Source organism: Podarcis vaucheri, assembly GCF_965113315.1.
Source record: "Podarcis vaucheri genome assembly, chromosome: 2".
Lineage (NCBI taxonomy): Eukaryota > Metazoa > Chordata > Lepidosauria > Squamata > Lacertidae > Podarcis > Podarcis vaucheri.
In genome coordinates, this window is record NC_138760.1 from 125,408,594 (window position 1) to 125,436,104 (window position 27,511).

General features: G+C 42.3%; 2 protein-coding genes across 2 annotated transcripts; both read left to right on the forward strand.

The window, feature by feature from the left end:
- LOC309527540 (vomeronasal type-2 receptor 26-like) lies at nucleotides 1-25,659 on the forward strand (the record flags this gene model as incomplete). Its single annotated transcript, XM_082214365.1, has 6 exons — nucleotides 1-215; nucleotides 17,683-17,974; nucleotides 18,365-19,174; nucleotides 19,722-19,949; nucleotides 23,237-23,363; nucleotides 24,395-25,659. The coding sequence occupies 6 exons, from the start codon at nucleotides 1-3 to the stop codon at nucleotides 25,303-25,305; spliced, it is 2,583 nt and encodes an 860-aa protein (XP_082070491.1). The 3' UTR covers nucleotides 25,306-25,659.
- LOC309527541 (vomeronasal type-2 receptor 26-like) lies at nucleotides 1,900-11,813 on the forward strand (the record flags this gene model as incomplete). The annotated part of the gene is made up of 5 exons (XM_082214366.1): nucleotides 1,900-2,190; nucleotides 2,740-3,552; nucleotides 4,054-4,281; nucleotides 6,114-6,240; nucleotides 10,874-11,813. The coding sequence occupies 5 exons, from the start codon at nucleotides 1,900-1,902 to the stop codon at nucleotides 11,782-11,784; spliced, it is 2,370 nt and encodes a 789-aa protein (XP_082070492.1). The 3' UTR covers nucleotides 11,785-11,813.
- Nucleotides 25,660-27,511: the final 1,852 nt, after the last annotated feature.

The following is a 27,511-nucleotide window of genomic DNA, read 5'->3' on the forward strand; positions in this document are numbered from 1 at the left end:
ATGAGATCCCAGATGCTGATGCTGCTCATTTTGCTTGAATCCTGTGGAAACCTGAAGGCAAAATGCCCCCTGAATCCAATCCGGGAAGGAATCAAAGCACAGAATTATTTCCAGACTGGCGACTTTCTCATTGGTGGGATAATAACTCCAAATATATTTTCTATTCAACTTCCATACATCTTTTCGCAGCCCCCATTAACCAGGTTTAAGAATGAGTAAGTAATTATATGCAGAAGGACGTCACGTTTTTCTACTGCACCCCAACGGCTCCTGTTTACTAGGGAAATAGTCTCCATTTTAGGGGTGAGGACTCTGTTGAAGGACTGCAGCTCCCATCACCCCTGATCACTGGCCATGCTGGCAGGGGCTGAAGGGAACCTGAATTTCCCAGCAGCTAGTGGGTTGCATGTTCCCAGACGAGCTCTATTTTTAACTGCTGTGCTGCTGTGTTGCTTGTTGAAGAACACAGGTGTATAAATGAGCCTGATCAGGGTTCAAAAGGATTCACTGAATGATCACAGCTGCATTCATGAGATGAGTGGGACACTGGAGAAAATCCTGCTTTGTGTTCCTGGTATGCAGGTGTATGGGAAATAGCACTTTCTGAACACTTGACCCAATGCAGCAGAGTTTTTAAAGGACCGGAAAATAAAGCCAAATTTTTAAGCATGTGCTTGTTCTTTACAGATCACATTAAGAAGCCAGCACAATTATTGCAACTCCCTATAACACATGTATCTCTATGGAGAGGGCTAATTAAGCAGTGAGCCTATTATGTATGTAGCTTAAGGTTACTTCCAATAATATATATTCTGAGTGTTGTGTTTGCTGTTCATGTTAAGTTTATAGTGTTACTGTTGAAAACCAAAAGAAAACATATTTAAACAGACAAAACAGAGGTCTTTTATGCTGATATTTGGGAGGGCATTTGATTCCATCCGTTCGCCTGTCTGAAATAACTTCCCAGGAGATATCAGCAGAATTAGTGTCTGTGACTCCATTGCAATGAGATTGAACAGTTCCCACAGGGAGAAATATGAATGACAAGGAAACTATCCTTCTGGATGAAATGCTAGTTTAAGTGGACATTATCTCAACCTGGAACTACACAAGAAGCCCCCCTATGATGCAGAATAAGACACACAATTGCAAGCTTAGCCAAGTTCAGTGCTTCTGGGAATTAATTTGGCTCCAGGGATTTTTTCTCTGCTTCACTCCCCCCTCCCCAGCAGCAACCCACATTCCTAAGATTTCCCCCTCTCTGCTGTGCCAAACACCTGAATTCACTTGCACATGGGAGACGGAAGGAAATCCATCCTTCTGATGGTTTGTTTCACAGAAAGACTGGTTGAAACTGACCTTTATTAAATAAGAGCCCAATCCGAATCATGCCTATTGAAAATAAGCCATACTAATCAAATAGAGCTTCTAAACAGACTTAGCTCTCCATTGCAGTTGGCTCTTTATGCAACTCCTTTGAAGCAGCCAATACGAGCCTTAGCAGCCATGTCCCCATATTTCTCACACATATGGAACAAAGAATGTTTTCTTCATTTTCCTTCTTTGAAGATGTGTGCTTCTCCTCTTGAGAAATTCTTATATTTTAATTCTTAGGTGGCAAATGGATTTTCATCTTGTGAGAAGGATATGTCTCTTCTCACCCTTCAAACAAACATACAGACTAGAGTCCCCCTATTGCAACAATGAAAATCCAGACACAAAAGTTATTTTGAGTTATTTAAGAGGAAATTCCAGTGATTACCACCTGGACACTGTTTCCAACTGCCGTCTTCCTTCTATGTCCGTATGGCAGCCCTAAAGCAGACCATTAATTGGGAATCAAATACAATTTATTTTCATTAAGTGGTGAATGGTTTTAATTGATTGATTTCTTACAGTATGTCGGATAGGTTCTACTGGCATATCTCATCCTTCTTGTTCACCATCCAAGAGATCAACCGGGATCCCAGGCTCTTACCCAACATCACCCTGGGCTACAGCCTCTATGAGAACTATTACAATGCAAGGATCACTTCTGACGCCATGCTAGACCTGCTTGCAGGGGGGGGAAGCAATATTCCAAACTATCGCTGTGGAAAATGGAATAAAATCTTTGCTGTTTTTGAAGGAGCCAATTCCATCATCTCCAAAGTGATTTCAGCCACGTCAGGCATGTACAAAATCCCACAGGTATGAAGGGTGGGGCATGGAGGGAAACAAAAGAGGTTCAGCAGCAAAATCAATTCACTTCATCGTCAGCAAAAAGAGGCATCAAAGAGGGAGAAAATCCTGAACTATGTTAAGGTAGATAGCTCAGTTGGTTAGAGTGTGGTGCTGCCAACGTCAAGGTTGCAGGTTTGATCCCCGTATGGGACAGCTGCATTGCAGGGGAGAAGACAACATGAACCTCAGGGTCGCTTCCAACTCTATGATTTCATGTTTCTTACCTGTTTAGGGAAGCTTTTAATGTTTAGTAGGTTATGGTATTTTAGTGTTCTGTTGGAAGCCGCCCAGAGTGGCTGGGCAATCCTCGCCAGATGAGCGGGGTTTAAATAATAAATTATTATTACTATTATTATTCTTATTATTAACACGGAGACTTTGCTAGGGTTGCAGCCTCCCAAAGTTTCAAAATAAAACTATCAGCCCCAGTCAGCACAACATTTGTTAGGTATTAAGTATTTCAGGCTAAATCTGTTCTTTGAAAATGAAACATTGTATTTTTCCTCCCCACTCCAGTTCAGTTATGGCTTTGTATCTGGGGTTGTTGATGAGAACACCAAAGTCCCTTTTGTCTACCGTACGGTCCCCAATGAAGAAGTTCAGTACATGGCGATTGTAAAGTTCCTCCAGCATTTTGGATGGACGTGGATCGGCCTCTTTACTCCAGAGAATGAGAATGGAGAAAGGTTCTTGAGTGCCTTGACATCTCTGATGGCCAAAAATGAAATTTGTGTTGCCTTTTCAGTAACAATACCAGACAGGAATGAACCTGGGAGGTTAACACTAAGTGAATTAATTGCCCTACGGAGACAGACCACTGTATTCCTTTGCTATGTAAACAGTTATTTATCACTGCGTACCCTCATGACACTAGAAGAAGTACTTTGGAAACAAGAACTTGGGTCAAAAGTATGGCTCACAACAGCTTTTCAAGACATTGACATGTATTTGCTTTATGGTCCCAAGTCCTTGAAGTATATCCATGGTTCATTCTCCTTTGTAATGAAGACCAAAATAAGGAGCAAACGTGACTGCTGTAAATCAGAGTCCCATCTTTTTAATCTGTTTCGGCAAAAAGCATTTAGTTGTTCATACTCAAAGCACGTCCTCGATGTAAGAGGTTGGACAAGATGCAGAGATGTGGAGAATCCGGAGGTGCCGTCTGAAGAGGAGCTGCAGACTGTTCTATCTCAAGACAGCCACAGAACATACTTCAGTGTCCAAATCATGGCACATGCTTTAAATGTTGCCTGTTCATCCAGATCAAAGCAGATGTTGATGGCGGGTGGAGGAGACCAGTTGGCATGTCAAAGGCTACAGCCATGGCAGGTATTTCCTTTCCTTTTCTAGAAATCAAAGTTCTTTCTACCAACTCTGCAATAATCAATCTCACTGATTTAGACCCGAATGCAACAGTGAGGAAAAGGTTTTTGTTTTATTTATTTAGATTTAGATTCTTTTTTTTTGGTTCCTGCTGGAAAATATATATATATAAAATGTGTATTTCATAAAATATCAAGGTGGTCTACTGCAATAAAAAACATAAGACCATATAATAAAACCATAAGTAGCCAAAACAAGTTAAAAGCAGACGTCCCTCCACCTGGAGGGACTTGCCAGTAGGAGAAGTTGTGGCACAACAGGAGTTTTGAGTTCCAAGGAAGCAGGGATGAGGCATCTAAAATGCTTTCTAAGTTTGGGTGTTTAGTCCTCTGTAAATTCTAACGAGGCCAGGTATGCCAGGACTTTGGAGCTGAAAGGGAGCAGGGATGAGATGTCCAAAATGCTTTGAAATGCTTTGAAATGCTGGTGTTTTCCCTGTCATTCCAGCTTCACACTTTCTTAAGAGAAACCCGGTGGTTGAACACTTCCATGGGCGGACTGTATTTGGATGAGAATGGGAAGCTGCCAATCATGTTTGATATTGAGAATTGGGTGGTGCTTCCCAATGAGTCTTGTGTTAGAGTGAAAATTGGGAGTATAGAGAGAGAGGCATCCACTGACTTCAAGCTCACCATTAACCCAGAAGCTATTGTGTGGCCCAAGTGGTTCAACCAGGTAAGAGCCCCTTTATTCCACATGATACACATGAAGATCTAGTAATCTGTTGAATATTTCTAAGAGGAATTCAGGTATAATCTTTTGGAAGTTTGGCTGATGCTTTCATTATAATTAATTAAGTAAATTATTAAATGTGTATAATGCTCTTCATGTGCAGATACACACACACACACACGTATGTATGTATGTATGTATGTATGTATGCATGTACGTAATTTTTTCATTAATTGTGGGAGCCTTTTTGTGGAACTTGATTGAGCTGCACAATATGGTCCATGGTAAATCCAGCAACAGAAAAATTCCTGTGGCCCCTCCTTCCCTGGATGCCCTAAGCACGTACTTATTTTGCTTAATGGCTAATCCAGCCCGGCCCTGCAAGATCTCATGAGAAAATCGCAGAGCCCACGCAAGAGCATCCTGGAGCCCAGTGAGCAAAAGAGAGAGCTTGGGAGTAAGGCCTGCTTGGCATGCCGGCTCCGGAAGGTCAGGGTGGTTGTGCAGGAGCCGTTCCAAGGGGCTCATTCGAGTACAGTGGAATTTTGGTTCTTGAACTTAATCTATTCCAGAAGTCCGCTCAGCTCCCCAAACTGTTCTAAAACCAAGGAACGGCTTTCAATTGGCTGCAGGAGCTTCCTGCACTCAACTGAAAGCCACGTCAGACGTTTGGCTTCTGATAAATGCTCACAAAGTGGAAGACTTGCTTCCGGGTTTGCAGCGTTCAGGAGCTGATTTATTTGGGAGCCAAGCCATTCAGGAACCAAGGTACGACTGTATATACATTTTTGCATATACTACTCCTTCCCCGGAATGTAACCCCTGCATAAGCTGTGATCATACTCTATGTTTACATACTGCTCTTCATCAGAGTGTTTTATTGCTGCTGTTCTGGGATGGGATTTTTCTTTTCATTTCTTTTGTTTCTGCATCTTTTGCTGTGTGCCTAGAGAACTTGTTGGGTTGTTTCCAAACTCTATGAAACAACTCCATAGACACAAATACTCCTGGCATACAAATGCTTCACCTGTATGTACCTTCTTTATTATTATTATTAGACTGTGCCTTGTTCAAAGACCTATGTATTAATACTCTTTTCAGTACATTTCCGAGCACAATTCAAAGTGTTGGTGCTGACCTGAAAAGCTCTAAATTGCCTCAGCCAAATATATCTGAAGGAGCGTCTCCACCCCCATCGTTCAGCCCAGAAACTGGGGTCCAGCTCTGAGGGCCTTCTGGTGGTTCCCTCCCTGCAAGAAGTGAGGTTACAGGGAAGAAGGCAGAGGGCCCTCTCGGTAGTGGTGCCTGCCCTGTGGAATGCCCTCCCATTACATGTCAAGAAAATAAACAGCTACCTAACTTTTATATGAAATCTGAAGGTAGACCTGTTTAGGGAAGTTCTTAAAGATTGATATTTTAAGGTATTCCTAATCTTTTGTTGGAAGCCTCCCAGAGTGGCTGGGGAAAGCCAGCCAGATGGGTGGGGTATAAATAAATTATTATTGTTATTGTTTTAAAAGCAAACACAGCAGGGAGGCTTCCGTTCTACATCAAGCATAGGAGCCAACTCCTAGGAACTGTGGGGGCTTTGGCCCCCGCAATAAAATATTTGAGGGGACTGGGGCCCCATAAAGTTGATGGGCATCGATTATGTGTTGTGTGGCTTAGCGGGGCCCCCACAATATTTTATTCAAGTTGGCACCCCTGACATCAAGGGTCCTTTCTTGTGGGACTGGAGACCCTGCTGGATTCTTTACAGACTTTCTGAGTGAATTCCATATACACAAATATTGCTGACACTTCCCCTTTAATGTGCATTTTTTCTTTATGGCTAGACTGTGCCTCACGCCAGGTGTACCAAAAGGTGTCGCCCAGGATATGCCAAGGTGGTTCAAGAAGGGAAGCCGGTTTGCTGCTATGCTTGTGTTCTGTGTGCGCAAGGGACCATATCTACACAAGAAGGTGGGTGACGCCACAGGAGATGGAATTTGTTGGAGAATATGAATAGGGCAACATATTATTCGGACACTTTCTGTGAAGATTCTAAAGACATATTTGGATGCAGATCCTTTCTTGATTTCTTCATTTTTAATTTGAAAGAAATGACTTGCAGAAAGCAAATTGGGTTCAGCCTGCCCTGCCCATATGACACAGCTTTGGCTATTTTGTACCATGCCTTGTAGGATCACAGAACCAGAACCAGCCTCACAAAAGTGAATTAAAAATGTCTTCAAAATAAACGAGAAATAGTGAAAATAGCAAATAATTATTTAAAAGAGAGAAAGCATGATGCACAATAATCAATTCAATTCAAAATCCTTTATTAGGCATAACACACCACACATTAACAAACAAACATCATATACAGACTGTATAAAATACGGGCTCAACGAACACAATTTATCCTAGTTCTATTCTTAACTCCAAGAAATGAATCGATGTACAAAGATAATATAATACAACACAGCAACATCACCTACCATTAAAAACCACTAAGTCTCTTTATCGTGGCCCATTCTTTCTTCATGGACAGCACTTAAAAATTCAGCCGCTATTAATGTAATTTGATCATCGCTGTCCCCCAGCAGGTCCTGAACAGTTGGTTGTGTAAAAATCTGTCTATTAAATTTTAGGGCCTTAAATAATTGTTTTCTGGCATAACTGCCGAAATCACAGGAAAAGAATATATGCTCTAGAGTATCGGGTTCCTGTTTTCTGCATTTTCAGAGACGCTCTAATTCTGGGATAGCTACGTATCTTCCTCTCACTACCATCGAGGGAAACATGTTGAATCTGGCCAACATAAACAGCCTACACGATTCATGTTTCTTCAAATTTGTTATGTATCCCTTTTGGAAATCTCTACACAAAGGGAGATTTAAGTGGATAGGAGAGCAAGTGCTGTGCTTTGCAACCTCAAGCATGGCGAGAACACTTTTTTCCTGTGAGAGTCTTTCTGATAATTTCCCATGTATCTTTGGGATCAGAGATTTCAAAGTCAGTTAGAGTGAGCCCAATCGAATCCAGTTTTCTCTTACAAATCAATGATAGATTGTAGATTGCACTATCACTCAAAAGATCGTAAAGTAGAGAATTAGGGGATAGGGCTCTATAATGGAGGAAAATCCGGTATTTCAAGGTCCTCAACCATGCTCTTACTGATAAAGGCAATATTCCCAGCTCACAACATATTGTTTCATATTTTACAGAGTTTGCAAGTCCTAGTAATGACCTCAGAAGGGATGCGTGAAATTTATCCAACCTCTTGAGGTCACCTGAAATCCACACTGGTGTGTCGTATAGAAGTTGGGCACAAAGTTTCATGTCAATCACTTGCAATACAGCTGGAATAAATCTGTTTCCCACTGGAGAAAAAAAGTAGGATTTAATATGGTGGGCTGTCACTTTGGCCTTAACTATTGCAGCACATATATGTATATTCCAATTCATATTGTTTTTAAATGTGATTCCCAGATAATTGAAGTGCTTAACTTCCTGTATTAAATGTCCATTAATTATACAGCCTTTTGGGTTCCCTCTCTTTCTAAATTGCATAATCTTTGTCTTATCATAATTAATTTTGAGATTATTGAGAGAGCAGTAGTTTGAGAAACTCTTAAATAATTTTTTTAAACCCAAAACAGAGAGTGAGATAATTACAGCATCATCTGCGTAAAGTAATAAAGAAAGTGGGCTATTGTTTAAATAAGGAGTATGAGTGGTTGCATTTTGAAGAAATAATGGTAGGTCAGATAAAAATAGATTAAATAGGGTAGGGGCCAGGATACAGCCTTGCCTAACTCCTCGATTATTCAGAATAGGTCCTGCAAGTCTACAATCTTTGGATACTTTAACATATATTTGGTTATTAGAATGTAAACTTTGAATCAGTGTAAGTAGATATGGGTCGATACCAAGGTGTTCTAGTTTAGTCCATAATTTGTTACGGTTGACCGAATCAAAGGCACTTTTTAAATCCACAAATACCACAAAGAGTTTTCGTTTATTTCTCATGACATATTTATCCACAAGATGACTTAACACTAGACACTGGTCAAGAGTTGACGAGCCTGCCTTAAAACAGGCCTGCTCTTTACCAGGTAGACCTTTTGTCAGCATCCATTCTTCTAATTTAATAAGCAGAGATTTGGCGTAGATTTTACTTATGCACGGTAACAAACTTATAGGCCTGTAATTCTCTTGACAATTCCTTTCACCTTTTTTAAAGATCGGTACCACTATTGAGTTGTTCCACGATTTAGGTACAAGGGCTGAGTGATAGATAGAATTAAAAAGTGGCACAAGTTTAATGGCCCACCATTCTACATCTAATCTCAGCAGGTCTATTGGGATGTCATCCATACCAGGTGATTTCCCTTGTTTAAACGAAAGAATTATCCTTTTCATCTCCTCAACAGTAATTTGAAATTGTGTGGTTTTTGCCAGAGGAACATTAAGATTTTCCTTTTTACAAACTTGGTGATCATAAAAAACAACAGTAAAATGTGAAATCCAAGCCTCATCGCTTATATTAGGGAAATCAGTGATATCTTTTATTGAGAGAAGTGACCAAAAAGTTTTGGTATCTTTAACTTCTAATGCAGTGACAATTTTAGACCATTTGGCTAGTGCAAACTCCGATTTTTTTTCCAGGAGCATGTTCTTAAAAGCATTTTTCATTTCAAAATAAGTCATCCAGAGACCTTGAGAGTTGGTACTATAGGCTTCTCTTAGACAAGTTCTCAGTTTTTTCTTATAGGTAATACAATCTTTATCAAACCAGTTATACTTATTTGAAGGTTTGTTGCTGAACTGAGGGTCTAAAAAAGAAGAGAATAATTCCTGGATAGTCTTATAATAACAATCATTGTCCTCCAAGGGTATCAAATTTTGGTTAGCCACCGGTTCGAGAATAACTGGGTTATTTTCAAATACTGCTAATAGATCCTCCCTATTTCTATCACTTATATAAATTCTTTTGGCATAAATAGTCTTATCAATACTGGTAAGAGGACTAATATCATTATTTCTAGGATTCCTGTGCATCTCTAAAACTATTGGGAAATGGTCACTCTCTGAGCGAGGTACAACTGTAAAAGAGGCAACTTCATTTAACATTTCAACGGAAACTAGAGAATAGTCAATTATGCTCCTACCCCTTTTGGAGCTGAAGGTAAAATTTCCTGGAATATCCGGCCACATTGAGCCATTCATAAATGAAAGGTTAAATTCTAAAACCAATTGTAAAAGTTTTCCTCCCGCTTTATCAATAATGATGTCCTTTGAATTCCTCCCTATTCTCAATGGGAGTGGGACATCTTCAGCTAGATTTGAGACATAGCGTTTGTAGAGAGCTGTATTATCTGATCCAATTCGAGCATTGGTGTCTCCCATTACAATCAGGGGGATATTTGGAGATTTACTACGTATTAAATACAGCTCTTCAGAGACTATATTCCAACCATAATCTGGTCTAATTTCCAATTCTATGGGCGGAAAATATATATTTAAAAGAAGAATTTCCCTGTAAGCAATGGACAATGCACAATAATCAAAAAAATTAGGTAATCATTCCATTCCATTGCATTGTAGAACAATTTAAAATTATGGGATTTCAGCAGGAAGTTATTGGATATCCTAGAGAAGGAATTTGAGAACAGCTGTAGCAGCTTGGAAGAAAGAGGTTCAAGGATATTAAAAATAAATAAAGTTGTGTGTCCTTGTTTCTCAGTTTGACCCTTTTACATGGTTTGCATATTTTGTGGTCTTTTATTCATTGTGACTTGCTGTTTTTTATTGATTATAAATTAGCAATTCTTTATTGTACATGATAAGTGTTAGCTGTTTATTCTTTGCTGATATTAAATTTTACTGTTTACTGTTCCTTAGTATAATTATTGAATAGTATTGAATTTGCTAATACAGTGGTACCTTGGCTTAAGTACTAAATTCATTCCGGAGGTCCGTACTTAACCTGAAACTGTTCTTAACCTGAAGCACCACTTTAGCTAATGGGGCCTCCTGCTGCTGCCGAGCCACCGGAGCACGATTTATGTTCTCACCCTGAAGCAAAGTTCTTAGCCTGAAGCACTATTTCTGGGATAGCGGAGTTTGTAACCTAAAGCATATGTAAACTGAAGCGTATGTAACCCGAGGTACCACTGTACATAATAAGTATAAGCTGTTAATCATTTGCTGATATTAAATTTTACTGTTTACTATTCCTGAATATAATTATTGAATATTATTGAATTTTGCTTTATTTGATATGTTGTTTATTTTAAAGTTATGCTTTTATTATGACTTTTTGTGTGTGTATTACGTCTGTGATCTTTGCTGTCTATTTCGTAGTTTTTTCAGCTTGCAACCCTCCTTCTGCATAGCAATATAGAAAGGCAGTATACAAATTAAACACAAAATGAAATATGGAAATGAAGTAGTGTTACTGCCCGAAAACTAGGAAATGCACTGAAGAAGCTTCCCTTTCTTACAATACATTCTCATTTTCTGATATCTCCCATATGAGTGCATTTCTCGACATGTAATAGATTGTGTCTGTAAGCAAAGCCAAAGCCATTCCTTTTCTCCTCCTCAGATGCAGAGCGTTGCACCAAATGTCCAGAAGAACAATATCCAAACACGGACCGAGATCACTGCATTCCGAGGATTATCACCTTCCTATCATATAAACAATATTTGGGGATTCTCCTGACTTCTTTGGCTCTCTTCCTGTCCTTATCCACAGGCTTTGTTGTAGGGATCTTCATTAAATACAGGGAAACTCCCATAGTCAAAGCCAACAACAGGGACCTCTCCTACATCCTCCTTGTCTCCCTCCTGCTGTCCTTCTTGTCCTCCTTCCTCTTCATTGGCCGTCCCAGGAAAGTCACCTGCCTCCTTCGACAAACGGCCTTCAGCACCATCTTTTCAGTTGCTGTATCTTCTTTGCTGTCCAAAACCATCATGGTGGTGCTGGCCTTCCTGGCCACAAAGCCAGGGAACAGGGTGAGGAGATGGTTAGGGAAAGGTCTGGCCAACTCCATTGTCATTTCCTGCTCCAGTGTCCAAATGGTCATTTGCATCATTTGGCTGTGTATCTCTCCCCCATTCCCAGACTCTGACAAGCATTCCCAGGCTAGAGAGATCACCCTGCAATGCAATGAAGGGTCTGTTGCCATGTTTTATGCTGCCCTGGGTTACATGGGCTTCCTGGCTGCCATCTGCTTCACGGTGGCTTTCCTGGCCAGGAAGCTGCCTGGGGCCTTCAATGAAGCCAAGCTGATCACCTTCAGCATGCTGGTCTTCTGCAGCGTTTGGGTCTCCTTTGTGCCCACCTACCTGAGCACAAAGGGGAAATACATGGTAGCCGTGCAGATCTTCTCTATCTTGGCTTCTAGTGCTGGGCTTCTGGGCTGCATCTTCATTCCCAAATGCTACATTCTTGTGCTGAGGCCTGATCTGAACACAAAGGAACACCTGGCCACAAAAACTAAAGTTGTTGTCTGATTCTTAACATATTTATAACCGTTTCCCACCACAGTAGTAATGAAACACACAGAGTTGCCTTGGGAATAAATGCATCCCTTTAGATAAAGTTTGCTCCTCATTTTTCATTCTCTTGAATGATGAAAGGGAATCATTGTATCACATGCCTGGAGAGTGTCTGGACTTACAACTTTTAGGGATAACCCTACCTGTAGAGTTACACGGAGTGCAGCCTCCCTCTTCATAAATAATTATCTTTCTCTACCATATCCAGTTTGTACTTTGACATGACCCACCTTCCTTTCTTCCTGAGTTCATAACCTAAGCCTAAATAATAACTTAGTGTAACTTGAAATTCTGCTTCTAGTATTAAAAACAGCAAGTGAAAAACAGAATCTCATTTGAGTGTATTAATGCTTGAATGAACCTTCATAAGGCCCTGGGAGCTGGACCTAAGCATCTGGTCTGGACAATGGGTGTGGAGACGCTCCTTTAGATATATAGGGCGAATGTCATTTAGGGTTTTCAAGGTCAGCATCAAACAATGAATGTGACAGCTGTCTGTTTGGTGGGAGTGAGAGGGGCATCATGATAGCTGGAGCCAGATACAATGATAGAAAAGAACCACCACTTGTAAGTAAGAAGGCAGGTGAGTGGTGGTGGCATGAAGGCCGGTTGAGATTGGTGGGGTAGTCCTCGCTCACCCGCATGGACCAGACCTCTCACTTATTTGAACTGAGTTTCTGGAGAAGGGCAGGATCCACCCTTTTTGTCTCCCTCTCTTATATAGCACCAGAACTCATAAACATCCAATGAATCGGAAGGTTGGGAGATTGAGAGCAAACAAAATATTGAATCATGTAGTGCATAGTTAGAATCATAGAATCACAGAGTTGGAAGAGACCACAAGGGCCATCGAGTCCAACCCCCTGCCAAGCAGCAACTTCCCCCATATGCCAGTTGCTGGTGACCAGTGCCTGGCAAGGCCCATTGGTTTCATGCCCTGCTTGTGATCTTCTCAGCAATGTCTGATAGGCCACTGTGTTGCAGCACTAGATGGGAGTTTGGACTAAACCAGCAGGGCTGTTCTTAGCAAAGTTCAAGCCAAACTCATGCCCAGAATTCAAGTGACATGTTGCAGTTTGAAGCCACATCTGTGATTTGGTGTAAACATATTTTCCCCCAGCTCTGTCCCTGCCCCTTGAACCATGTAGAGATCCCAAGAACTTTCTTCCCCTTTTGATTATAAAAATGATAGTGATTTATTCTTCCCAAAGCTCAAGAGACATCCTAGGCAATTGCCCAGACATGAGAAGCCAAGGAAGCCTGAGGTTATACGTATCACACTGTGCTGGAGGGTGTTGACTTCTTCTGATTAACTGGCTATGGGGGAGAAAGAAGAAGTCAAAATAGAGGTGTAGGAGGCCAAGCCAGAATGACCTCCCTGCTGCGGCTTCTGCTGCTACCTCTGCTTCTAATGCACCATCAAGTCTTGATGCGCAGTGTAAATTAATAATGCAGAGTTTTAAAGAATAAAAGCTTTACTAAGTTAAAATAAACTTCTTCATAAACTACATGGTTCCAAACAGTTTGACACTCAGATTACATACTAACTCTGCTCACAACCATAGCAGAGAGACTCTAATTTCTTACAGAGAGCACAAAAGAGAAACTGGCTACTTTGTCACATGTCAGAGTGACCCAACAGTTAGCAGTTAGGACTGAATAACTTTAGGAGGCCCAAATGACTGTGCAGTCCCAGCACTTCCCAGCCTGCTTTGCTGACTCTGCTCTCATGTGTCTTTGTCACATGACAAGTCTGTGAGAAGCTGAAAGCAAAGAAAATGAAGCGCAGATTTACTCGCGTCCTGGAGACTTCCTCATTAGTGGAATCATATCTCCAAGAAGCTTTGCTGAGCAACTTCCATATAACTTTTCCCAGCCCCCAGTAACCAAGCTTATAGTGTAAATAATTAAATACATCATGGATATCATGCTTCTCCACCACCGCTTCAATGGTTCCCTTTCATAGGGAAATAGTTCTTATTTAGGGATAGGGAGACAGTGGCCCTTCAGGCGCTGCTGGACTCCGGCTCATATCATCCTGACCACTGTTTGTGGAGGCCGATTCTTCTTGTAGATCCCGGGCCACAGGGAGGTTAGACTGTCCTCAACCAGAGCCAGGGCTTTTTCGGCTGTGGCCCCGAACTGGTGGAACGCTCTGTCCCAAGAGACTAGGGCCCTGCGGGACTTGACATCTTTCCGCAGGGCCTGCAAGACAGAGCTGTTCCACCAGGCCTTTGGCCAAGGCACAGTCTGACCCCCTCCTTCGGCAATCCTCACAGAACTCTAGCTCAATGGTTGCCATTAATTTGATTTGAATTGATTTTAAAATGAATTGATTTTAGAATGCTGTGCTATCTTTATTGTTGTTAGCCGCTCTGAGCCCGGCTTCGGCTGGGGAGGGCGGGATATAAATAAAAAATTATTATTATTATTATTATTATTATTATTATTATTATTATTATTATCCATGTCTTTTAAAATTATAAGCTTGAGGACATAGACTGTTTTAGGAATGATATTTGTAAGCTACAGTGGGAGTTTGGCCAAAGAGCAAGATCAGGACGCTATAAATAAACTGAGGCCTTTGTCCAGTTGTAGAATTGTAGAGTGGAATGTCCCCACCCCTCTGAATCTTGAGTGGAACCACAGGTTGCTGTTGGAATTAAAAAATAATCTGGATCCCAGATAGTGTTTTCCTGAGGGCTGCAGTAAACTCCAGAAATATTATTATTATCCTTATGTACTCAATTTATATACCACCCTATACTGGGAGGTCTTAGGGCGGTTCACAGAACAAAATCAAAGTATAACTATGAAACCACAAAATTTATAATCAAAAAACAATGCCCCAATAATCCTCCCCCCTTGCACAGACAAGCAGTTTCCTCTCACTGCAATTCCAGCTAACCATGCCTAGGGTGAGAAAAAGGTCCGAAAGCATCCTTGTCAAAGTTCCCTTAGCTCACTTGTGATGCGGAGGAGATAGATAATTGACAGTAGACCTCTTAAAGCTTCTGATTCCCGATTCTTCACTAATAGCAATTGTGGAGTTGCCTATTGTTGCTTAAAATTATTCCTCTTTGATCTTGAGTTAGACTGCATATTAGTCATAGCTGAATTTCCTAAGCTGCTTAAGACATTGTCAACTGTTGGAATGAAATTACTTGGCTTTAGTAAAGATGTTTAAAGAATTATGAAAGAATATTATGGTTATGAGAAGTTGGTAAGGATAAGATCTAAGCTTTAAGTTTCAAGCTTTATTTTTTTATATAGAAAGATAAGATTAAAACAGTTTAAGGTAATGTAATGACAGAATATTATGAAATATGGAAAGGATTTGCTGGGATAATTAATAACTAGGATACAAAGAAAGGGAGGAGGAGGAGGAGGTCAAAGAAAGAAGGTAATGACAGTTGAGGATTTGAGAATAATGAATTTGTTTTTAAATGTTCTTAAATATTTTATGCGTATTTTTGTTTTTTTCTGTTTCTTTTTCTTATTTTTGAATTTGTATTTGTATTGTTGGAAGGGGTTTTTTCTTCTTTTTCTACTTTGTTAACTATTTTTATTTTGTACTTTCTTCTTTTTATTTTGTAAAATTTTGAAAATTTCAATAAATATCTTATAAAAAAAAGACATTGTCAACTGAATTGCTATAGTACAAAATGAACCTAGCTAAATTAGAAGAAAATGGACATTATACTAGGTACATGAAGGACATAGATAAAAGGTCATATGGAAATCTGCAACTTTCATATGGAAATATTTCTGGCACATGAGTTTTGATGAGAATCAAAAGTACAAGACTAGGAGAAAACTTAGTACATGGAAGGACATGACTGAAACTTGATATCAGGTAGTCTGAAACGAGCTAAGCCAGACACCTTAGTTTGATTAATTATTATTATTAATAATAAGTAAATTTCTATAGCGCCCATTGGCCATAGATGTCAGGGTGGTTCACAACATAAAAAGACAATGTAAAAAAGACAAAATACATAATAAAAAAGAACACAAACTAACCAATAATGCCTCCACCAGAAGACATTTAAAAGGGCCTTGGATGTCAATCAGCCTAAGGCCTGTTTAAAAAGGAACATTTCGCTTGGCACCTAAAGGTGTACAATGAAGGTACCAGCCGTACCTCCCTGGAAAGCATTCCACAAATTGTGTCCTTGAGGAATCCCCTGGAATCTTTGTGAATCCTCTAAGCCCCTCACCCTTGTCCACTCGGTTATGAGGTAGTGAGGGTGATCACCTTTAATCCCTTGAAAATAACATGGAACTGAAGAAGGAGGTTGGAAAGAATGATGCTCTTTCCCACTTCCTCTTACAGCTTCAAAATATAAAATACCCAGTTGTTTTTAGGGGCCTAAAAAGGTTGGTAGACCCTGGTTAAGGAATGAAGACTGTAAAAGTGGGACTTAAAAGAGATGCATAAAATCATGGAGAAAGCAAAAATGAATAGGTTTTTCCTGAAAAATTATTACTCAAAGAGGCATCCACGGAAGAATCCACTTGGAGAATTTAGATAGAAAATAGGAAGCATTTTTTTTGGATACTGTAGCCCAGTGGAGAAATTCACTGACAAAGGAAAGAGTGAAGAAGTGTGCATGCACGGGACACAGGTGGCGCTGTGGGTTATACCACAGAGCCTAGGAGTTGCCGATCAGAAGGTTGGCAGTTCGAATCCCCGTGACGGGGTAAGCTCCCATTGCTCGGTCCCTGTTCCTGCCAACCTAGCAGTTCGAAACGACGTCAAAGCGCAAGTAGATAAATAGGTACTGCTCCGGCGGGAGGGTAAACGGCGTTTCCGTGCACTGCTCTGGTTCGCCAGAAGCGGCTTAGTCATGCTGGCCACATGACCCGGAAGCTGTACGCCGGCTCCCTTGGCCAATAAAGCGAGATGAGCAAACATTCATGAACACAAAAGCTCATACCAATAACAAACTTAGTTGGTCTCTAAGGTGCTACTGGAAGGAAATTTTTTATTTTGTTTCAGCTGCTAACTGAGAAACTTTTAAAAGACACATGACTTCCAGGATAAGAGGCTGCATATCTCTGAATGACAGTTGCTGGGATCAACTCTATTGGCATCAGCTTGGGTGGATCCCAGAAATGTCTGATTGGCCACTGGGTGCAACAAGATACTGCATTGGATTAAGCTTTGAACTGAACCAGCAGCAGGACTCTTCTAATGCTCTTGTCAGCAGGAAAGTTCAGGCCAAACTCTCACTCACCACGTGACCCATGTCAAACTTTGGAGCAGCAATTTGTTTCCTCCGAAACATGTTTATCTCCAACTCTGCTCCTGCCCCTCAGGCCACACAGAGACTTCAGGTTGTTGCAGAGATGAACTTCCTTCCCCTTATAATTATCAACATCATAGTGATTTATTTTGCCTTGTTCCTGAGGGAAAAGTTGATGCACAGAAGATCACCTGTGTCAGAGACAGACTGAATGACAGTCTGTCACAGCCCCCATTGACCAGGTTTAAGCTTGTGTAAGTAATTATATGCGGAAGGACGTCACGTTTTTCTACTGCACCTCAATGGCTCCTGGTTACTAGGAAAATAGTCTCCATTTTACGGGTGAGGATTTCATGGTCTTCCAGATGTTGCAGGACTACAGCTCCCATCACCCCTGATCAGTGGCCATGCTGGCAGGGGCTGAAGGGAACTTGAGTTTCACACCAGCTAGTGGGTTACATATTCCCAGACATGCTCTATTTTTACCTGCTGTGCTGCTGTGTTGCTTGTTGAAGAACACAAGTGTATAAATGAGCCTGATCACGATTTATTTTCATTAAATGGTGAATGGTTTGACACTTTTTAATTGATTGATTTCATACAGTTTGTCAAATAGGTTGTACTGGCACATCTTGTCCTTCTTCTTCACCATCCAAGAGATCAACCGGGATCCCAGGCTCTTACCCAACATCACCCTGGGCTACAGCCTCTATGAGAACTATTACAATGCAAGGATCACTTCTGATGCCATGCTAGACCTGCTTGCAGGTGGGGAAAGCAATATTCCAAACTATCGCTGTGGAAAATGGAATAATATCTTGGCTGTTCTTGAAGGAGCCAATTCCATCATCTCCAAAGTGATTTCAGTCACATCAGGCATGTACAAAATCCCACAGGTATGAAGGGTGGGGCATGGAGGGACACAAAAGAAGTTCAGCAGGAAAATAAATTCTCATTATTGTCAGCAAAAAGAGTCATCAAAGAGGGAGAAAATCCTGAGCTATGTTAAGCTAGATAGCTCAGTTCGTTAGAGTGTGGTGCTGCCAACGTCAAGGTTGCAGGACAAGATGAACCTCAGGGTCACTTCCAACTCTACAATTCTATTGTTTTTCAACACAGAGATTTTGCTAGTTTTGCAACTGCCCAAAGTTTCAAAGTAAAACTATCAGCCCCAGGCAGCAAAATAAATTAAACTAGCAAAATATTTGTTAGGTATTAAATATTTCAGGCTAATCCTGTACTTTGCTCTGAAAATGAAACACTATACTTTTTCTTCCCCACTCCAGATCAGATATGGCTTTGTATCTGTGGTTGTTGATGAAAACACTGAAGTCCCTTTTGTCTACCGTACGATCCCCAATGAAGATGTTCAGTACACAGGGATTGTAAAGATTCTCCAGCATTTCGGATGGACGTGGATCAGCCTCTTTGCTCCAGACAGTGAGAATGGAGAAAGGTTCTTGAGTGCCATGACATCTCTGATGGCCAGCAATGGAATTTGTGTTGCTTTTTCAGTAAGAATACCTGAAAACAATAAACCTGAGAGGTTCACTCTAAGTGAATTAATTGCCCTAGGGAGACAGACCAATGTATTCATTTACTATGTAAACATTCATACGGCACTGGGTTTCATCATGAAACTACAACAAGAACTGGAGAAACAAATTCGGCCAAAAGTATGGCTCACAACAGCTTTTCAAGACCTTGACATGAATTTATTTTTACTTCCCAAGTCCTTGAAGTATATCCATGGTTCATTCTCCTTTGTAATGAAGACCAAAATAAGGAGCAAACATGACTGCTGTAAATCAGAGTCCCATCTTCTTAATCTTTTTCATCAAAAAGCATCTAGTTGTTCATACTCAAAGCACGTCCTCGCTGCGAGAGGTTGGACAAGATGCAGAGATGTGGAGAATCCGGAGGTGCCGTCTGAAGAGGAGCTGCAGACTGTTCTATCTCAAGACAGCCACAGAACATACTTCAGTGTCCAAATCATGGCACATGCTTTAAATGTTGCCTGTTCATCCAGATCAAAGCAGATGTTGATGGCGGGTGGAGGAGACCAGTTGGCATGTCAAAGGCTGCAGCCATGGCAGGTATTTCCTTTCATTTTCTAGAAATCAAAGTTCTTTCTACCAACTCTACAATAATCATGCTCATTGATTTAGACACGAATGCAACAGTGAGGAAAAGGTTTTTGTTTTATTTGTTTTATTTATTTAGATTTAGATTCTCTTTTTAGGTTCCTGCTGGATGGATATATATATATTGCAGTAGACCACCTTGATATTTTATGAAGTACACTATATATATATAGTGTACTTCATAAAATATCAAGGTGGTCTACTGCAATAAAAAACAAAGCGAAAACAAGCCAAAACAAGTAAAAACAGACATCCTTCCACCTGGAGGGTGTCTGTTTAGTCTTGCCAGTAGGAGAAGTTGTGGCAGAACAGGAGATTTGAGTTCTAAGGAAGCAGGGATGAGGCATCTAAAACGCTTTCTAAGTTCGGGTGTTTAGTCCTTTGTAGATTCCAACGAGGCCAGGTTTGCCAGGACTTTGGAGATCAAAGGGACAAGGGATGAGATGTCCAAAATGCTTTGAAATGCTTTGAAATGCTGGTGTTTTCCTTGTCATTCCAGCTTCACCCTTTCTTAAGAGAAACCCGGTTGTTAAACACTTCCATGGGCGGACTGTATTTGGCTGAGAATGGGGAGCTGCCAATCATGTTTGATATTGAGAACTGGGTGGTGCTTCCCAATGACTCTTGTGTTAGAGTGAAAATTGGGAGTATAGAGAGAGAGGCATCCACTGACTTCAAGCTCACCATTAACCCAGAAGCTATTGTGTGGCCCAAGTGGTTCAACCAGGTAAGAGCCCCTTTATTTCACATGATACACATGAAGATCTAGTAATCTGTTGAATCTTTCCAAGAGGAATTCAAGTATAATCTTTTGGAAGTTTGGCTGATGCTTTCATTATAATTAATTAAGTAAATTATTAAATGTGTATAATGCTCTTCATGTGTAGATACACACACACACATGTATGTATGTATGTATGTATGTAATTTTTTCATTTACTGTGGGAGCCGTTTTTGTGGAACCTGATTGAGCTGCACAATATGGTCCATGGTAAATCCAGCAACAGAAAAAATTCTGTGGCCCCTCCTTCGCTGGATGCCCTAAGCACGTACTTATTTTGCTTAATGGTTAATCCAGCCCGGCCCTGTGAGATCTCATGAGAACATTGCAGAGCCCACGCAAGAGCATCCTGGAGCCCAGTAAGCAAAAGAGAGAGCTTGGGAGTAAGGCCTGCTTGGCATGCCAGCTCCGGAAGGTCAGGGTGGTTGTGCAGGAGCCGTTCCAGGGGGCTCATTCGAGTGCAGTCGAATTTTGGTTCTGGTACTTAATCCATTCCAGAAGTCCACTCAACTCCCCAAACTGTTCGGAAACTAAGGAATTGCTTCCAATTGGCTGCGACAGCTTCCTGCACTCAACTGAAAGCCACTTGCTTCCGGGTTTGCAGTGTTCGGGAGCTGATATGTTTGGGAGCCAAGCCATTCAGGAACCAAGGTACCACTGCATATACATTTTTGCATATACTACTCCTTCCCCGGAATGTAACTCCTGCATAAGATGTGATCATACTCTGTTTAAATACTGCTCTTCATCAGAGTGTTTTATTGCTGCTGTTCTGGGATGGGAATTTTCTTTTGTTTTCTTTCTGCATCTTTTGCTGTGTGCCGAGAGAACTTATTGGGTTGTTTCCAAACTCTATGAATCAACTCCATAGACACAAAGTCTCGTGGCACACACATACTTCCCCTGAATTTACCTTCTTTTTTATTATTCGACTGTGCCTCAGTCCAGTTGTTCAAGGACCTATGTATTAATACTCTTTTCAGTACATTTCTGAGCACAATTCAAAGTATTGGTGCTGACCTTTAAAGCCCTAAACTGCCTCAGCCCAATATATCTGGAGGAGCGTCTCCACCCCCATCGTTCAGTCCAGACACTGAGGTCCAGCTCCAATGGTCTTCTGGTGGTTCCCTCTCTGCAAGAAGTGAGGTTACAGGGAACCAGGCGCAGGGCCTTCTTGGGGGTGGCGCCCGCCCTGTGGAACGCCCTCCCATCACATGCCAAGGAGGTAAACAACTTTTTGACTTTTATAAGACATCTGAAGGCATCCCTGTTTAGGGAAGTTCTTAATGATTGATGTTTTAATGTATTTCTAATCCACGGGTGTCAAACACAAGGCCCGCGGGCCGAATCCGGCCCGCCAGACCTTGTCATGTGGCCCGTGTAGCCATCGCCGGCCGCCAGCCTTCACCTTTTATTCTCGCGCGGCTGAAGGGGAAATAAGGCAGCGGCTGAGGCGCTAGCGGGGATTGAGGGAGACTCTAGTCGTTGTCGTCCTCCTCCTCCTCCTCAGCTATGGCAGAGAGAGGGGCGCTCGGTGGCCAGCGGGGCTCGCTCACGTCTTCGCTGCACCAGCCGGCATCCAGCGCTTCAGCTTCTTTGGCGTCCCCGGCTGCACAGAGCCTTTCAGGGCAGCCTCCGCTGCCGGCGGTGCTACAGCAGCAGCAGCTGGCGCCTCCTCCTCCTCCTCCTCCTCCGGCAGCGGCAGCGCCTTCGTTATCTCAGCCGGCCGCTCTCGGCCCCGGAGGTGGCTCTCTGGCCCCGGGGGGAGGCGGCTTGGGGGCTCCTGGGTCAGGCGGCGGCAGGGGGGTGCCCAGTCCAGATGAACCTTTACGTCACCTGGGAGGTGGACCGGAGCTCGCCCAGCTGCGAGCCCAGGTGAGGAAGTGGGGGTGGGGACTGGGGAGGAGAGAGAGAGACTCTCTCTCTCCTTCCTTTTACATTCTTTGGTACCGCCACCGTACAGATTTTATGAATTCAGTGGCATAGAAATGTGCATTTAATCAACCAATTCCCTGAGGGGTAAGTAGTAGCCGTGTCGCAGCAGCAGCAGCAACACACACACAAGAGGAGGAAGAGGAGTCGTCTTTGTGGGCAAGCTGGAGGCTTAGCACATTTATCTGCTTTTGTTGAGCTGCAAGGTTTCTTTCCCTCACCTCATATCTTCTTCTCCAGCCCCCCCCCCCCGCGTCTCACCCCGTTATCTCCCTCCGTTTACCTTCGCAGATGTGGAAGTCAAGCCCGACGCCACCCACTCCCTAAGACCTACTTGCTCTATTGCCTGCCAAAAAGGGAAAAGAAAAGAAAAAAAACACACAGAGAGAAAAGGCGCCTCCCTATTTTAAGTATTTACGTCCCTCCTCCTTGGGGAATAAAGGATGAAACCTAACCCTTAGACGTCATTTATCTGTTCCCCATATTTACAAAGTATGTGTGTGGAGGGGAATGATAGCAAATTGCTTCTTTTAATCACACACACTTGAATGTTAAAGAGTGGTTTGCCTTTATGTGGGGCTGTGGGCTGATGTTTAAGTAGGAGTGGGAAATCGAGGGAGGCTGTACATAGTGAAAGGACGCTTGTTCCTCTCAATGGGAGGCAGCTGCACCTAAAAGTTTTCTTACATGAGTGTATGTTGGGGTCCTCGACCCTTGCGGAGAACTAATACCCCCTTCCATCTATGCCTGCATGCCTTCGAAGAGAATGAGTTATATTTTACCTACCATCTTCCTCCTTGTGCATAAAGGGGGTGTCATCCGGCCCTTTGAGGGTGACCAAACTGCTGGTGCGGCCCCCGATGAATTTGAGTTTGACACCCCTGTTCTAATCTATTGTTGGAAGCCTCCCAGAGTGGCTGGGGAAACCCAGCCAGATGGGTGGGGTATAAATAAATTGTTGTTGTTATTGTTATTATTTAAAAAGCAAACACAGCAGGTAGGCTTCGTTTCTACTTTAAGCATAGGAGCCAACTCCTAGGAGCTTTGGGGGATTTGGCCCCCACAATAAAATATTTGAGGGGGCTGGGGCCCCATAAAGTTGATGGGCATCGATTATGTGTTGTGCAGCTTACCTGGCCGCCCACAATATTTTATTCAAGTTGGCACCCCTGACATCAAGGGTGCTTTCTTGTGGGGCTGGAGACCCTGCTGGGTTTTTTTCCAGACTCTAGAGTGAGTTCCACATGCACATATATTGCTCACACTTCCTTTTTAATATGTCATCTTTTCTTTATGGCTAGACTGTGCCTCACGCCAGGTGTACCAAAAGGTGTCGCCCAGGATATGCCAAGGTGGTTCAAGAAGGAAAGCCGGTTTGCTGCTACGCTTGTGTTCCGTGTGCAGAAGGGACCATATCTACACAAGAAGGTGGGTGAAGCGACAGGAGATGGAATTGGTTGGGAGAATATGAATAGGGCAATATATTGGTCAGAAATTTCTGTGAAAATTCTAAAGACATATTTGGATGCAGATCCTTTCTTGATTTCTTCATTTTTAACCCCCTTCCAGGAAGTAATTTGAAAGAAATGACTCGCAGGAAGCAATCTCTGGGATACAAATTGGGTTCAGCCTGCCCTGCCCATATGGCACTGCTTTGGCTATTTTGTACCATGCCTTCTAGGATCACAGAACCAGAACCACCCACATAAAAGGAAAATAAAAATGTCTTCAAAATAAATGAGAAATAGTGAAAATAGCAAATATTTATTTAAAAGAGAGAAAGCATGATGCAAAATAGTAATAAAAATTAGGTGAACATTCCATTCCATTACATTGTAGAACAATTAAAAAATATGCGATTTCAGCTGGAAGTTATTGGATATCCCAGACAAGGAGTTTGAGAACAGCTGTAGCAGCTTAGGAGTTATTATAAATAAGTAAATCATAGGCTGTGTGTCCTTGTTTCTCAGTTTGATCCTTTTACATGGTTTGCATGTTTTGTGGTATTTTATTCATTTTGACTTGCTGTTTTTTTATTTATACATTAGTAATTCTTTATTGTACATGATAAGTGTTAGCTGATATTAAATTTTACTGTTTACTATTCCTTAGTATTATTATTGAATATTATTGAATTTTGCTTATTTTGACATGTTGTTTACTTTAAAGATATGCTTTTATTATGACTTTGTGTGTATGTGCAACGTCAGTGATCTTTGCTGTCTATTTTGTTCTTTCTTCAGCTTGTAACCCTCCTTTTGCATAGCAATATAGAAAGGCAGTATACAAATTAAAAGTGAAATGAAACATGGAAATAAAGCAGTGTTACTGCCCGAAAACTATCGCGTAATGAAATTCACATGCTCATTTTGTGATATCTCCCATGTGAGTGCATTTCTCAACATGTAATAGAATATGTGTGTAAGCAAAGCCAAAGCCATTCCTTTTCTCCTCCTCAGATGCAGAGCGTTGCACCAAATGTCCAGAAGAACAATATCCAAACAAGGACCGAAATCACTGCATTCCGAGGATTATCTCCTTCCTATCATATAAACAATATTTGGGGATTCTCCTGACTTCTTTGGCTCTCTTCCTGTCCTTAACCACAGGCTTTGTTTTAGGGATCTTCATTAAATACAAGGAAACTCCCATAGTCAAAGCCAACAACAGGGACCTCTCCTACATTCTCCTTGTCTCCCTCCTGCTGTCCTTCTTGTCCTCCTTCCTCTTCATTGGCCGTCCCAGGAAAGTCACCTGCCTCCTTCGACAAACGGCCTTCAGCACCATCATCTCAGTTGCTGTATCCTCTTTGCTGTCCAAAACCATCATGGTGGTGCTGGCCTTCCTGGCCACAAAGCCAGGGAACAGGCTGAGGAGATGGTTAGGGAAAACTCTGGCCACCTCCATTGTCCTTTCCTGCTCCTGTGTCCAAATGGTCATTTGCATCATTTGGCTGGGCATCTCTCCCCCATTCCCAGACTCTGACAAGCATTCCCAGGCTGGAGAGATCACCCTGCAATGCAATGAAGGATCTGTTGCCATGTTTTATGCTGCCCTGGGTTACATGAGCTTCCTGGCTGCCATCTGCTTCACGGTGGCTTTCCTGGCCAGGAAGCTGCCTGGGGCCTTCAATGAAGCCAAGCTGATCACCTTCAGCATGCTGGTCTTCTGCAGCGTTTGGGTGTCCTTTGTGCCCACCTACCTGAGCACAAAGGGGAAATACATGGTAGCTGTGCAGATCTTCTCTATCTTGGCTTCTAGTGCTGGGCTTCTGGGCTGCATTTTCATTCCCAAATGCTACATTATTGTGCTGAGGCCTAATCTGAACACAAAGGAACACCTGGCCACAAAAACTAAAGTTGTTGTCTGATTCTTAACACATTTATAACTGTTTTCCACCACAGTAGTAATGAAACACACAGACTTGCCTTGGGAAGGAATGTATCTCCTTAGATAAAGTTTGCTCTTCATTTTTCATTCATCCTGAATGATGAAAGGGAATCATTGAATCACATGCCTGGAGAGTGTCTGGACTTACAACTTTTAGGGATAACCCTACCTGTAGAGTTACACGGAGTGCAGCCTCCCTCTTCATACATAATTATCCTTCTCTACCATATCCAGTTTGTACTTTGACATGACCCACCTTCCTTTCTTCCTGAGTTCATAACCTAAGCCTAAATAATAACTTAGTGTAACTTGAAATTCTTCTTCTAATATTAAAAACAGCAACTGAAAAATGGAATCTCATTTGAGTGTATTAATGCTTGAATGAACCTTCTTAAGGCCCTTGGAGCTGGACCTCAGTATCTGGTCTGGACAATGGGTGTGGAGACGCTCCTTTAGATATACAGGGCCAATGTCATTTAGGGTTTTCAAGGTTGGCATCAACAAACGGATGTGGCAGCTGTCTGTTTGGTGGGAGTGAAAGGGGCACCACGATAGCTGGAGCCAGAAATAATGATGGAGAAGAACCACCACTTGTAAGTAAGAATGCAGGTGAGTGGTGGTGGCATGAAGGCAGGTTGAGATTGGTGGGATAGTCCCCATTCACCACATGGAGCAGACCTCTCACTTATTTGCACTGAGCTTCTGGAGAAAGGCAGGATCCATCCTTTTTGCCTCCCTCTCTTATATAGCACCAGCACTCATAGACAGCCAATGAATCGGAAGGTTGGGAGATTGTGAGCAAACAAAATATTGAATCATGCAGTGAATAGTTACTTCCCCCCAATGCCAGTCGCTAGTGACCAGTGCCTGACAAGGCCCATTGCTTTCATGCCCTGCTTGTGAGCTTCTCAGCAATGTCTGACTGGCCACTGTGTTGCAGGACTAGATGGGAGTTTGGACTAACCCAGCAGGGCTGTTCTTAGCAAAGGTCAAGCCAAACTCATGCCCCAAATGCAAGTGACTCATGTTGCAGTTTGAAGCCACATCTGTGATTTTCCCAGATATGTCCCTGCCCCTTAAACCATATAGAGATCCCAATAACTTTCTTCCCCTTTTAAGTATAAAAATGATAGTGGTGTAGGCTGTCCCCCGAGCTTGTGGGGCTGGCTATGGGGAGAAATGCGCTGGTCCTGGGATTGCAGGCAGCTCTGCGCGGCCACCGGGAGCGGGGCCCCGGTGGCCGCACAGAGCTGCGCAGAGCCGGGGACTGGAGGCAGCTCTGCGCGGCCATCGGGAGCAGGGCGGGACTTCGCGCCCCGCTCACAGTGGCCGCGCAGAGCTGCGCTGATCCCGGGACTGCAGGCAGCTCTGCGCAACCCTTGGAGCCGGTCTCCCGAGGGTTGCGCAGAGCTTCCTGAAGCCTGGAGAGCCAGAGGGGTCGGTGCGCACCGACCCCTCTCGCTCTCCAGGCTTCAGCGAAAGCCTGCATTCACCCCATAGGACGCACACACGTTTCCCCTTCATTTTTGGAGGGGAAAAAGTGTGTCCTATAGGGTGAAAAATACGGTAGGCTGTTTTAGGAATGATATTTGTAGACTACAGTGGGAGATTGGCCAAAGAGCAAAATAAAGATGCTATAAATAAACTGAGGCCTTTGTACAGTTGTAGAATTGTAGAGTTGAATGTCCCCACCCCTCTGAATCTTGAGTGGAACCACAGGTTGTTGTTGGAATTAAAAAATAATCTGGATCCCACATAGTATTTTCCTGAGGGCTGCAGTAAACTCTATGAATATTATTATTATTATACTTATTGTTATAATGAGGCATCAGATCAAGGCCTGCATTTTAAAATGAGCTTAAAAATATATTTGCAAATGTTTGTATGTCTCATGCCAGGCATAAAGCAGCTGGCTGAGTACTTTGGTAGATGTTTATCTCCTTGAACAGCCCCCCCCCCCCGATTTATAACAGGAGACATGTTTCTTAAAGTTGTAAAAGGAATTTACAGGCTGGGAGCAAAAGGTCATATTGACCATACAAATTACAGAATACAATCAAGCTGCAAAAACACTAATTAAGAGTTGGTAAATAGTGAAATTTATTGTTTAACAGAAAATACCATGTGCCTCCCATCAGACTCGAGCCACATCTTCCTAAGGTTAAAAGGCAAGAGCTAATAGAAAC